The sequence below is a fragment of the Eschrichtius robustus genome, chromosome 12 (assembly GCF_028021215.1).
Source record: "Eschrichtius robustus isolate mEscRob2 chromosome 12, mEscRob2.pri, whole genome shotgun sequence".
NCBI lineage: Eukaryota > Metazoa > Chordata > Mammalia > Artiodactyla > Eschrichtiidae > Eschrichtius > Eschrichtius robustus.
The window spans coordinates 37,280,029-37,293,169 of NC_090835.1; the positions used below are offsets into that span (position 1 = coordinate 37,280,029).

At 41.8% G+C, this 13,141-nt stretch overlaps 1 protein-coding gene across 4 annotated transcripts in view; it reads right to left on the minus strand.

Moving 5' to 3' along the window:
- RAD54L2 (RAD54 like 2) overlaps nt 1–13,141 on the minus strand; it is an 86,662-nt gene that overhangs the window by 42,713 nt on the left and 30,808 nt on the right. For all 4 annotated transcript variants that reach the window (XM_068558764.1, XM_068558765.1, XM_068558762.1 and 1 more), the window contains one exon: nt 6,355–6,550. In XM_068558764.1, the coding sequence (XP_068414865.1) occupies nt 6,355–6,496 (142 nt within the window). In that variant the 5' untranslated portion in view covers nt 6,497–6,550. The remainder of the gene's footprint in view (nt 1–6,354; nt 6,551–13,141) is intronic.

Here is a 13,141-nt window from a genome sequence, read left to right on the forward strand (position 1 = left end):
TTGAACTCAGGTGGTTGATCTGGCTCCAGAGTCCATGCTCCTAGCCACCACCCTGAACAATCTCTCCTCTACTCCCATTTTGCTGAAAGTTATGAGGGAAGAAAATAGAGTTCAGAAACAGAGGCACATATGTACTGTGCCTTTGTTTACAACAAAGGGTAAAACAAAAAGGTAATGCAGAATACTGGATCAATTAGATAATCATATTGGTGGAGGTGGGGGGGGGAAATGAAGCTTGACCCCTACCTCACACCACACAAAAATCAATTCCAGATGGATCCTAGACCTAAATGTGAAGGTAAAACATTAAAGCTTCTAGAAGATAACAGGAGAATATCTTCATGACCTTGAGGTAGACAAATATTTCTTAAACAAAGCACAAAAAGCACTAAACATAAAGGGAAAAAAAATGATAAATTTGACCTCATTAAAATTAAAACACCTACAGATCATCAAAAATACAATCTAAAAAAGATTATAAAACTGCAAAAAATACACAACTAAGAGAGTGAAAAATCACGCAATATAAATGGGAAAGCTGTGTGTATGTGTGTGTGTGTGTGTGTGTGTGTGTGTGTGTGTGTGTATTAAAAAGACTCACATCCAGATATAAAGAATTCCTATAATTCAATAAGAAATTTGTGGAAGAAAGAAAAATGGTCAAAAACATGAGTTCAGGCACTTCACAAAAGTGAAAATGATCATAAGCATGTGGAAAAGAGCTCATCTTAAGTAATTACGGAAATACGAATTAAAACCACAATCAGATACTCCCCCTCCCTGGATTGTTGGGAAGGAATGTTAAAGGCCCTACAATTCACTCTGGGGACTTCCCTGGTCGTCCAGTGATTAAAAATCCACCTTCCAATGCAGGGGATGCAGGTTCGATCCCTGGTTGGGGAACTAAGATCCCACATGCCACGGGGCAACTAAGCCCGTGCACTGCAACTACTGAGCCCCCATGCCTCAAATAAAGAGCCTGCATCCTGCAAACTACAGAGCCCATGTGCTCTGGAGCGCACGCGCCACAACTAGAGAGAGGGCTGCACATCGCAATTAAGAGCCCGCGCGTCGCAACGAAAGATCCTGCATGCTGCAACAAAGATCCCACATGCCGCAACTAAGACCCGATGCAGCCAAAAAAGATAAATAAATAAAATAAAATGTAACATGTATTAAAAAAAAAAAAGTCACTCTGAACAACTGGGTCAATGTCTGACATGCTTTTCTGATGCAGGTTTATAAAACAATCTTCTGCCCCCAGCACACCCAAACTCTCTGCCCCTTTGTCTCCCTAACCCTAGCACACAGAAAAGGAGGACAGGAACAAGTATCAAAATCAGCACTACTTCATTTCTAACACGGAGGTCACCCTAAACTCTGACATACATTATTCTGAAAAATCAGTCCAACAACATATATTCAAGTTGTCTCAGGAAAAAGCGACACAAGTTTCTGGGGAAGAGGAGAAGGAAGAGAGAAATACAGAATAAAAAGAAAAAGATTTGGCTTGAGGGACTTCCTGCAGTCCAGTGGTTGGGACTCCACACTTCCACTGCAGGGGGCATGGGTTTGATCCCTGGTCCGGGAACTAAGATCCCGCATGCTGTGTGGCATGGCCAAAAAAAAAAAAAAAAAAAAGATCTGGCTTGAATCTGTAATTTAAGGAATGCTTCTTGTCATCTATGTTGAGAACAAAATTCTGAAATGCAATAGAATGCTATTAACACTGTCTTGCCTGTCTTAGTGCATTCAGTCACATGGTCTAACTGCTTCCCCAGCTGATTCATAGCCCTTTTGTTTTGGTGATTCCTTTTTGTTCCTAAAAACATGCCCATTCTTCCCTGTCTTCATCCAGAACAAGAGAACAACAGATCTAGAATTCAGGTTGCAGACTTTTCATTTTGTGGAAAAGAACCTAAAGGCTCTTCAAGGACTTGCCCAAGATCACAAAATTTAGATGAAGATGGTTGCCTTGTCTTGTGGGGTGTTCCTCTCTGTATCATACACTAAAGTGCTGAGGCAAAGGCTTTCCCAGACCACAGTTACAGCTTGGCTTTAGCCAGTATGGACTGCCCCCAATCTCTCCTGCACCATCAATTTCTCCCTCCCTACCTGATCAGTCCCACTGGCAAAAAGTTAAAAGGATAAAACCTGTTTTCCACCTGTTCTTGTTTGAGTCCCTATCATTGCACTGAAATTGATCAAGGCCACCAAGGACCCCCACACTGCTAAATCCAACAGTCAATTCTTAGTCCTCATACTACCAGGACTATTGGTTACCTTTAACTAACACAGTTGATCACTTCCTCCTTGAAATGATTTTCTTTTTTTCCACCTGGCTTCCATAACACTTTTCTCTTGGGTCTCCTATTACCTCAGTGGCCATTTCTTCTCAATTTTCTTTCCTAGATCATCCTCATTCCTTCCCCGCCTCTGCTGCCAAGTGCTTAGTTGTTCAGACCACTTCTCTTTAATTTCTCTTATTCCTGGAATAATCTTATCCTGTCCTGTGATTTAAGTACCATTCATATACAGATATATCCCACTTTTTTACCTCCAATGTAGAGTTCTCCTCTGAACTTCAATTTAATAGTCAACTGCCCTCTGGACATCTCAACTTGGAGGCATAAGACATGTCAAACTTAACATGTCTTCAAAACCGAACTCCTCTCTGTCCCCAATCTGTACCTCTCCCTTAATCTTCCTAAGCGTAGAAAATGGCATCTTCAAGTTGTTCAATAAAAACTTGGAATCCATCCTTACCTTCCCTCTTACTCTGACGCAATCTATATCTATTTCATTAACAAATTCTATTGGCTCCATCTTCAAAACATATCCAGAATCCAACTACTTCTACCACCTCCACCAAGTCACCATCCCTCCTGCCTGGAATTTTGCAGTATCCTCCTAATTGACCTGCCTGCTTTTGCCCTCAGCTCCTTCACAGCCTGTTCCTTACATATCAGCCAGTGTGATCTTTCCTCTGCTTAAACCCTCTAATGGCTCCCACCTCACAGAATAAGACCCCACACAGTCTGACCCCCATGGCCTCTCTTCTACCACCCTCAGCCTGGTACACTCTGCTTCAGCTACCCTGGCTCCTTGCTGTTTTCTCCATACACCAAGAAAGCTCCTGCTTTTGGATCTTTGCTCTTGCTATCCTATCTGCCTGGAATGCTCTTTCTCTAGACAACCACCAGGCTAGCTCCCTTATTTCCTCCATGGCTCAACTCAAAAGTCACCTAATCAAGTAAAGTCTTTCTTGACCATTCGACATAAAAAAGCATCATCCCACATTCATACCTTACCCAGTTCCCCTTTCTTCACAGCACTTAACACCTTCTGACATACTGTTTATGTACTTATTTATCATCTGTCTCAACCTACTAAAATGAAAATCCCATGAGAAGAGGCATTTTTATCCCCTGCTGTATTCCCAATGCCCATGCCCATGCCTAGCCAAAGAGGAGAAGCTCAATAAATATTACTGAATTACTGAATGCATTCCTTTCCCTTGTCACTCTCACATACTGTATTGTTCTCTTGGTGCCCCATGCTCTCTTTGAGACCTGCCGTTCTTTTAGGCACTAATACTTACTGGGCTACACAGCTTTTTATGCACATTTGACTCCTAATAGACTCTGTTAGGTACCTTTCTAACAAGACCTTGATTTCAAATAATGAATGTGACCAAGTCTACTCTGATAGTCTTGTAAATAAATGGTGGTCTATGGGCTGGAGAATAGTCACTTGGATTCATGGATAGATGAATAATCTGATTTGCTGAATGTTAATGGTTCATCTAAGGGGAGGTCTCTAGCAAAACATAAACAGGTTCTATTCTTAGCTCTGATTCCACTGCCCCCCATGACTTGGATAGCCAATAGAGATGACAGAATCTGTTATCCAAGCAAAATAAAAACACATGTCAATACAAAGGCTTATACATGAATGTTCATAGTGGCTTTATTTGTATTAACAAAACAAAAGAAAAAAAGGAAACCCCCCCACAAAAAAAGAAACCCAGGGAATGGATAAACAAATTGGGGTATACCTATACAATAGAATACTACTCAGCAATGAAGACGAATGAACAATTGATATATACATGTGGATGAATCTTTTTTTTTTATAGATTTATTTATTTTTATTTATTTTTGGCTGCATCGGGCCTTCATTGCTGCTCGCAGGCTTTCTCTAGTTGTGGCGAGCAGGGGCTACTCTTCGTTGCAGTGCGCGTGCTTCTCACTGCGGTGGCTTTTCTTGTTGCGGAGCACGGACTCTAGGCGTGCGGGCTTCAGTAGTTGTGGCGCGCGGGCTCAGTAGTTGTGGCTCGCAGGCTCTAGAGCGCAGGCTCAGTAGTTGTGGCGCATGGGCTTAGTTGCTCCATGGCATGTGGGATCTTCCTGGACCAGGGCTCGAACCCGTGTCCCCTGCGTTGGCAGGCGGATTCTTAACCACTGTGCCACCAGGGAAGTCCCACACATGGATGAATCTTAAAATAATTATGCTGAGTGAAAGAAGTCAGACTCCCAGAAAGAGAAAGAGAATGAATATACTATATGGCTCCATTTATACAAAAATTCTAGAACACATAAACTAATCAAGGGCAGAAAGCAGAACAGTGATTTCCTAGGGACAGTACCCCTACTGGAGAACCAGGAAAACAGCAGAGAAATCAGCACAGGTAATGAAGTAAAAAGATACCAGAGGAAAAGAAGTGGGCATCTGGCTTTTCCTTGCAAACTCCATAAGAATAAGGGTAGCAGACTTCCCTGGTGGCGTAGTGGTTAAGAATCCACCCGCGAATGCAGGGAACACAGGCTCAATCCCTGGTCTGGGAAGATCCCACATGCCGCGGAGCAACTAAGTCCGTGCACCACAACTACTGAGCCTGCTCTCTAGAGCCCGCGTGCCACAACTACTGAAGCCCGCGCGCCTAGAGTCCGTGCTCCACAACAAGAAAGCGACCGCAATGAGAAGCCCACGCACCGCAACGCAGAGTAGCCCCCGCTCGCCACAACCAGAGAAAGCCCGTACGCAGCAACAAAGACCCAATGCAGACAAAAGTAAATAAAATAAATAAATTTATTAAAAAAAAAGAACCATGAGAGGCAAGCAAGACAGTCTGATGATATACCCTCACATCACTATCTTCTGTTACTTCTACTCATTCTACTTTATAGACGGGAACTGCAGAACTAGCTGTGGGGAGACTCCAGCTGACCAAGCTGGCAGTGGATAGCAGAAGATGCTGTTGTGGGTGTGGGGGAGTGAAATGGTAATTTCCTGCCAGAGGTAAACTGGAAATGGGGCAAAGACCTCTAGACAGTTTAAATGACAGAAAATTGATCCCTGAACCATATGGCAGCTGTTAGGATGAATGAGAACTGAAGACAGTAACATCAGCAAACGAAGAGGATACATGCTCATTCTCCTGGAATCTGGAGAATGGCAGGAATGCATCTTCCTAGGCTCCTGAAGATCCAAGCAATGATGATCTAGTGCAATGTTCAAGTATAAAACTGAATATTGGTGTGTTATAAAAAGACAAAAACTTTATTCCTAGGTCAACAGGAAGCTTACAAACAACCAAATCCTATGCCATGAAAGGTTAGAATTAATTGAGAAGCTGTGTGGCTGGCCAGATGACCTAACATTAGACTAACGATGAAAAGGAAAAGTCCAATGCCACTTCAGCAAGTTGGGGACAAAGGAAGGGTGAGCCAAGCAAACCAAACAGGAGTCCAGAAGGGGTCCACCAGCTACAGAGGGGCAGTTCGCTCACAGTAGGAGCAATTTATAGTCACTTGAAGTAGCTGGGAGGCAGAGCAGCACCGCAGGAGATGCAATAAGCTTTCTGGAGTTGTGAACCCATCTAATAATCTCTCGCCAGATAACTTCCTCATCTTCACAGAAGCAGAATTGTGAATGTAACTTAGGAAACTCACAGACCACTCACAGTTATCCTCACACCTATCTGTGGCCACCTGATGGGTCCGTGACCACCAGACCACCACTTTGTCTCACCACAGGAACTCTGCCACTGACTCCCTCCATGACTTGAACAAGCATGCTCCAGTCTCAAATCTTTAGACCTAAGTCTGCACATCATCAAAGACAAGGTGAATGCTAAAGGTCCTTCCAGCACTAAAGTGAGGCTTATATAGAGGAACAACAATTTATTTCCTGGGGAAGAGCATATGAGTTCATTGTTGCTGTGTTCCAGTCTTTGCCTTCTCATGATGGATGATGACCTAAGAAATCCAACTGCCAACACGAAGTTGTCTCAGCAAAAATTCTATTAGAATAAAGATAAGGCAACCTCTGTCACTCACTAGAGTCACTCACCATCCAGCAGGTCTTCCTCGTCATCCCTGCCATGCTCCTCCACTGCCACCTCCTCCTCCTCCTCCTCCTCCTCTTCCGCATCCTCCAGCTCCACGTCTGGGTCCAGGTCTGGATCGCTCCCTGAGGCGGATTCGTCTGACATGGCTCCCAGAGGTCCTCAGTGGACATTACCGTCTCATGGTCCACTGCAGGGATCCTAGGAGGAGCACAAGAGGCATCAGAATCACCAAAGGCTTCACTTAGGAGCATGAATTTTTCAAAGAGAAAATGTCAAGGATGAATTCCCTGGGAGCTTTTCTAAGCAGGTCAGCTAACCATACCCAAATCTCAACCTTCCCCACAAGGGCACTGGCCCTAAGACATATTTTCGTGACTCTCTGCCCAGCTCAAGCTTCTCTTAGCTGCTTGTTTGGTCCCTTTAAGATATTTTCTTGCCCAAACGCCCTATACGCCTCAGAATTCCCATTTGTTCGTTCCTTCATGCATCAACTGTTTCCTGAGCACCAACTCTTTATATCTATATATATACATATACATGTATATATAATCACAGGCACTGTACTAGGCTTTGGGGACACAGTAGAAAGAAGAAAAAAGTATGTTAGAGGGTGCTAGTTGGCTAGTGTGGGCCAGAAGGAGCTGTTATTTTATATAGGGGGAACAGGGAAGTTCTCACTGAGCAGAGGCCAGAAGGAAGAGGGAGCCACACAGACATCTGGAGGGACTGAGTCCAGGCAGAGTGAGCAGCAAAGGCGGAGCCCTGGAGCGGGAGTAACTGGGAGTGCTCAGGGAATAAGGAGTGGGCCCTGCCTTGGAGCACTACAAGGAAGATGGTCCACTCTCCAATCACCTGAATAAAGCACTTACAGGCTACTGGCTATTTATCACACTGTCACTCCTCCCAAATACTTAGGTAGCCTCAGGCTCCCCGTGGCTCAGAATGCCCCTGTGCCCACATCTCTGTTCTCAGGCTCTGCCCTACCTCTTGGCCCATTTCCACCTCCATTTCTTCCAAGAAGGCTTTGTCAACTGCCCCAGTCTTCTGGGATCATATTCCCTCTTCTGAACTCCAGAACTCCAGTAGCCATGCTAACCATGCTGACCTTCACCGAAGGCTTCATGTGAGCTACCTGGCACAGTGTCTGCCTTCTTTGGTTTCTCACCTCCTGACCCAACAGTAAGGCCCTAATGGCAGGGATTTAGCTGGGAATTGCCTCTTTGTATCCTAAATCTAGAAGCATGTCCTATTCATTCATTCACATTCACTCTCTCTCTTGCCAACCAGCTCTATTACATTTACTATGTGTCAGGCACTATGCATGTCTGTCTATCTGTCTCTCTCTCCACTTTACTATTAGCAAGGTCATTTCTTCTTGAGTGGAAAGAAAAAACAAGATAAAGAAAGCTAGACGGATTGTTTTGTGATAAAGCAAATAGAGCAAAATATTAACAAGAAGATTCACCAATTCCTTCAATTTTTTGGTATACTTGGTTTTTTTTTAATAATAAAATGTGGGGGAGAGGGGCACAAGATAAATAATCTTTTATAAGACAAACTGTTGTAGACAACCACATCCAGAATCAGGTCATCCTAAAATTCCTCCCATCTCCCAAAATTAAAAAAAAGAAGGAAACACAAGTCTCTAATTAGTCAACACAAATACTATTCCAGAACTGGAATCTCTTATTAAGGTCCAGACACAATTTGAAACAGAATTTCTATGTTCTCCCGAACAGAAACAGAAACAAAACAAAGCAAACTGGATCCTTTAGAATTTTGGAAAACTAGAATTTAAGTTTAAGACTGCTCAGTTAAAAACCACAGGAATAATGAGTGTGTGTGTCCTGATGGGTCATGTACTTAGCCTCTCAAGACAACTAAAGCAAAGAGCAGCTATGAAATGATTTAGTAATAAAATTCAAATTTTTGCATTAATAACACACTTCCAAAAACATTTACAAAGGGCATTAAGGTACAGGGAAGAAAAGTGATCCACAAATAAATATTAATATAACTAATGCTGGGTTTCCCTGGTGTCACAGTGGTTAAGACCACCTGCCAATGCAGGGGACACGGGTTCGAGCTCTGGTCCGGGAAGATCCCACATGCCGCGGAGCAACTAAGCCCGTGCACCAAAACTACTGAGCCTGTGCTCTAGAGCCTGCGAGCCACAACTACTGAGCCCATGCGCCACACTACCGAAGCCTGCATGCCTAGAGCCTGTGCTCCGCAACAAGAGAAGCCACTGCAATGAGAAGCACGCGCACCGCAATGAAGAGTAGCCCCCGCTCGCCGCAACCAGAGAAGAAGCCCGCGCGCAGCAACGAAGACCCAATGCAGCCAAAAATAAAATAAATAAAATAAGTAGTAAAAAAAAAAAAAAAAAAATATATATATATATATATATATATATATAACTAATGCTGAGCTACCATTCACTGACAAAGCAGATTACAAGTCTCTGAAGGAAACCTGTATCTTTAGTTCATTAGGTTTTAGAAAGGAAGTAGTAAACCAATTAAATATCAGCAGGTTTAGAAGTGAAATTTATTTCTAAATATTAGTATAATGATAATTCATCAGCAACTACTCTGTGTTTGGAAGTCAATGTTCATAATCAGCATAAACCCCGTTTCATTCTAGACTGCTTAATAAGTGTTTTGCTTACAGTGTGCCTGGCTGATTATGGAGTGGCTTTTAGAGAACAATTTTTAATTAGCAAGTACCTTTAGGTAATCTGAATTCCTGTCATTTTAGAGAAGAAATTGTGTGGTGATGGAAGAATGACAATCACTGAGAGGTCAGCAATAACAATGAAAAGCCTGTAAACCCCCAGTTAACAAACATCTTCAAAACAACCTCAGCCCCAAGCTCCTGACAGACAGAAGCAAACATCAATTAAACATTCAACAACCACACATATTAGACTATGAAAGACATTGATCCAGCCCCCTTCTCAAAACATTTTAAAAACAGAGGAAACTTTAAAATAGTACCCAGGCCATCAGATGCCCATGACAGAGAAGAAACTGGAAAGTAATGGATTTCTTAAGTCCCATCAAATTTGGTTTTTCTCTTTCCTTCCCTTCCATGAGCCACTAAATTTCTTTACATAGAGGACACAATGAATTCTTTTCTCAGCTCTTTAGAACCATACCAACTACTTAAGGGGCAGGTTTTGCTGTTACTGATCACCTTCAAAAAAGCAACAAAGGGAAAATGGCAGAGGAAAAGCTGATCTTTGGGGGGCAGCAGCACAGTCAATTGCACTTTGTCTCTAAGGGGCTCCACCCACCCACACAGACACTTCCACGTGGGCAAAGCCTTTCAGAACACAGGGAAGGCAGCCCTGATTCAAAAAATTAGCTCTTAGTAGAACTGTTAGACAGACATGAGAAAAAAGTTGATGAGGAAAAAAATGCATCTCCCCATTTGCTCCTCATCCCATGTGAAACACTGCTTCAATCTCCAGTGAAGAGAAGCTCTGCCTCTAAGACACAGAGACACTAGGAGAGTGATCATGGGTGTGTTGCACCTTGATAAGGATCTGTATTCCTACAAAGCAAATTCTGGGACTCAAATTCTATTTTAATAAAATGGGAGACCTAGCTATTAAAGGAACTCCAAACAGAACCACTCTGAAAGGAAAATATTCAACCCCTAAGTAATATGTTAATTTCTACAGTTTAATATATTGGGATTGCTAAAAGGAGGCTATAATTACGAAGAAACACACAGCCAATCCCAGTCGAGCCTCTCAAAGCAATCTTGAGAGTGAAGGAAAAGGGTCTTCTGCCCTGCTAAATTAAAAGACGACACCTGTCTGTAAAGTGTTGCCTGGCCAAGAATCAGCAGAATTAATCATGTGGGCACAGCCCTTAGACACACCCCTGGCAGGGAGACACTCAGGAGGAAATAAACACACAAAGACACACACACACACACCAGAGGGCAGACAGCAGAAGCAAGAAGAACTACAATCCTGAAGCCTGTGGAACAAAAACCACATCCACAGAAAGCTAGACAAGATGAAAAGGCAGAGGGCTATATACCAGATGAAGGAACAAGAAAAAAACCCAGAAAAACGACTAAATGAAGTGGAGATAGGCAACCTTCCAGAAAAAGAATTCAGAATAATGATAGTGAAGATGATCCAGGACCTCGGAATAAGAATGGAGGCAAAGATTGAGAAGATGCAAGAAATGTTTAACAAAGACCTAGAAGAATTAAAGAACAAACAAACAGAGATGACCAATACAATAACTGAAATGAAAACTACACTAGAAGGAATCAATAGCAGAAAAACTGAGGCAGAAGAACGGATAAGTGACCTGGAAGACAGAATGGTGGAATTCACTGCTGTGGAACAGACTAAAGAAAAAAGAATGAAAAGAAATGAAGACAGCCTAAGAGACCTCTGGGACAACATTAAACGCAACAACATTCGCATTATAGGGGTCCCAGAAGGAGAAGAGAGAGAGAAAGGACCAGAGAAAATATCTGAAGAGATTAGAGTCAAAAACTTCCCTTACATGGGAAAGGAAATAGCCATCCAAGTCCAGGAAAGGCAGAGAGTCCCATACAGGATAAACCCAAGGAGAAACACGCTGAGACACATAGTAATCAAATTGGCAAAAATTAAAGACAAAGAAAAATTATTGAAAGCAGCAAGGGAAAAAAGAAAAATAACATACAAGGGAACTCCCATTAGGTTAACAGCTGACTTCTCAGCAGAAACTCTACAAGCCAGAAGAGAGTGGCATGATATACTTAAAGTGATGAAAGGGAACAACCTACAACCAAGATTACTCTACCCGGCAAGGATCTCATTCAGATTCGATGGAGAAATCAAAAGCTTTACAGACAAGCAAAAGCTAAGAGAATTCAGCACCACCAAACCAGCTCTACAACAAATGCTAAAGGAACTTCTCTAAGTGGGAAACACAAGGAAGAAAAGGACCTACAAAAACAAACCCAAAACAATTAAGAAAATGGTCATAGGAACATACATATCGAAAATTACCTTAAACGTGAATGGATTAAATGCTCCAACCAAAAGACACAGGCTTGCTGAATGGATATAAAAAAACAAGACCCATATATATGCTGTCTACAAGAGACCCACTTCAGACCTAGGGACACATACAGACTGAAAGTGAGGGGATGGAAAGAGATATTCCGTGCAAATGGAAATCAAAAGAAAGCTGGAGTAGCTATACTCATATCAGATAAAATGGACTTTAAAATAAAGAATGTTACAAGAGACAAGGAAAGACACTACATAATGATCCAGGGATCAATCCAAGAAGAAGGTATAACAATTATAAATATATATGCACCCAACATAGGAGCACCTCAATACATAAGGCAACTGCTAACAGCTATAAAAGAGAAAATCGACAGTAACACAATAATAGTGGGGGACTTTAACACCTCACTTACACCAATGGACAGATCATCCAAAATGACAATAAATAAGGAAACACAAGCTTTAAATGACACAATAGACCAGATAGATTTAATTGATATTTATAGGACATTCCATTCAAAAACAGCAGATTACACTTTCTTCTCAAGTGCGCACAGAACATTCTCCAGGATAGATCACATCTTGGGTCACAAATCAAGCCTCAGTAAATTTAAGAAAATTGAAATCATATCAAGCATCTTTTCTGACCACAATGCTATGAGATTAGAAATGAATTACAGGGAAAAAAACGTAAAAAACACAAACACATGGAGGCTAAACAATACGTTACTAAATAACCAAGAGATCACTGAAGAAATCAAAGAGGAAATCAAAAAATACCTAGAGACAAATGACAATGAAAACACGACGATCCAAAACCTATGGGATGCAGCAAAAGCAGTTCTAAGAGGGAAGTTTATAGCTATACAAGCCTACCTCAAGAAACAAGAAAAATCTCAAATAAACAATCTAACCTTACAACAGACTCCCTGACTTCAGACTATATTACAAAGCTACAGTAATCAAGACAATATGGTACTGGCACAAAAACAGAAACATAGACCAATGGAACAAGACAGAAAGCCCAGAGATAAACCCATGCACCTATGGTCAACTAATCTATGACAAAGGAGGCAAAGATATACAATGGAGAAAAGACAGTCTCTTCAATAAGTGGTGCTGGGAAAAGTGGACAGCTACACGTAAAAGAATGAAATTAGAACACTCCCTAACACCATACACAAAAATAAACTCAAAATGGATTCGAGACTGAAATGTAAGACTGGACACTATAAAACTCTTAGAGGAAAACATAGGAAGAACACTCTTTGACGTAAATCACAGCAAGATCTTTTTTGATCCACCTCCTAGCGTAATGGAAATAAAAAGAAAAATAAACAAATGGTACCTAATGAAACTTCAAAGCTTTTGCACAGCAAAGGAAACCATAAACAAGATGAAAAGACAACCCTCAGAATGGCAGAAAATATTTGCAAACGAATCAACGGACAAAGGATTAATCTCCAAAATATATAAACAGCTCATGCAGCTCAATATTAAAGAAACAAACAACCCAATCCAAAAATGGGCAGAAGACCTAAATAGACATTTCTCCAAAGAAGACATACAGATGGCCAAGAAACACATGAAAAGCTGTTCACCATCACTAATTATTAGAGAAATGCAAATCAAAACTACAGTGAGGTATCACCTCACACCAGTTAGAATGGGCATCATCAGAAAATCTACAAACAACAAATGCTGGAGAGGGTGCGGAGATAAGGGAACCCTCTTGCACTGTTGGTGGGAATGTAAAT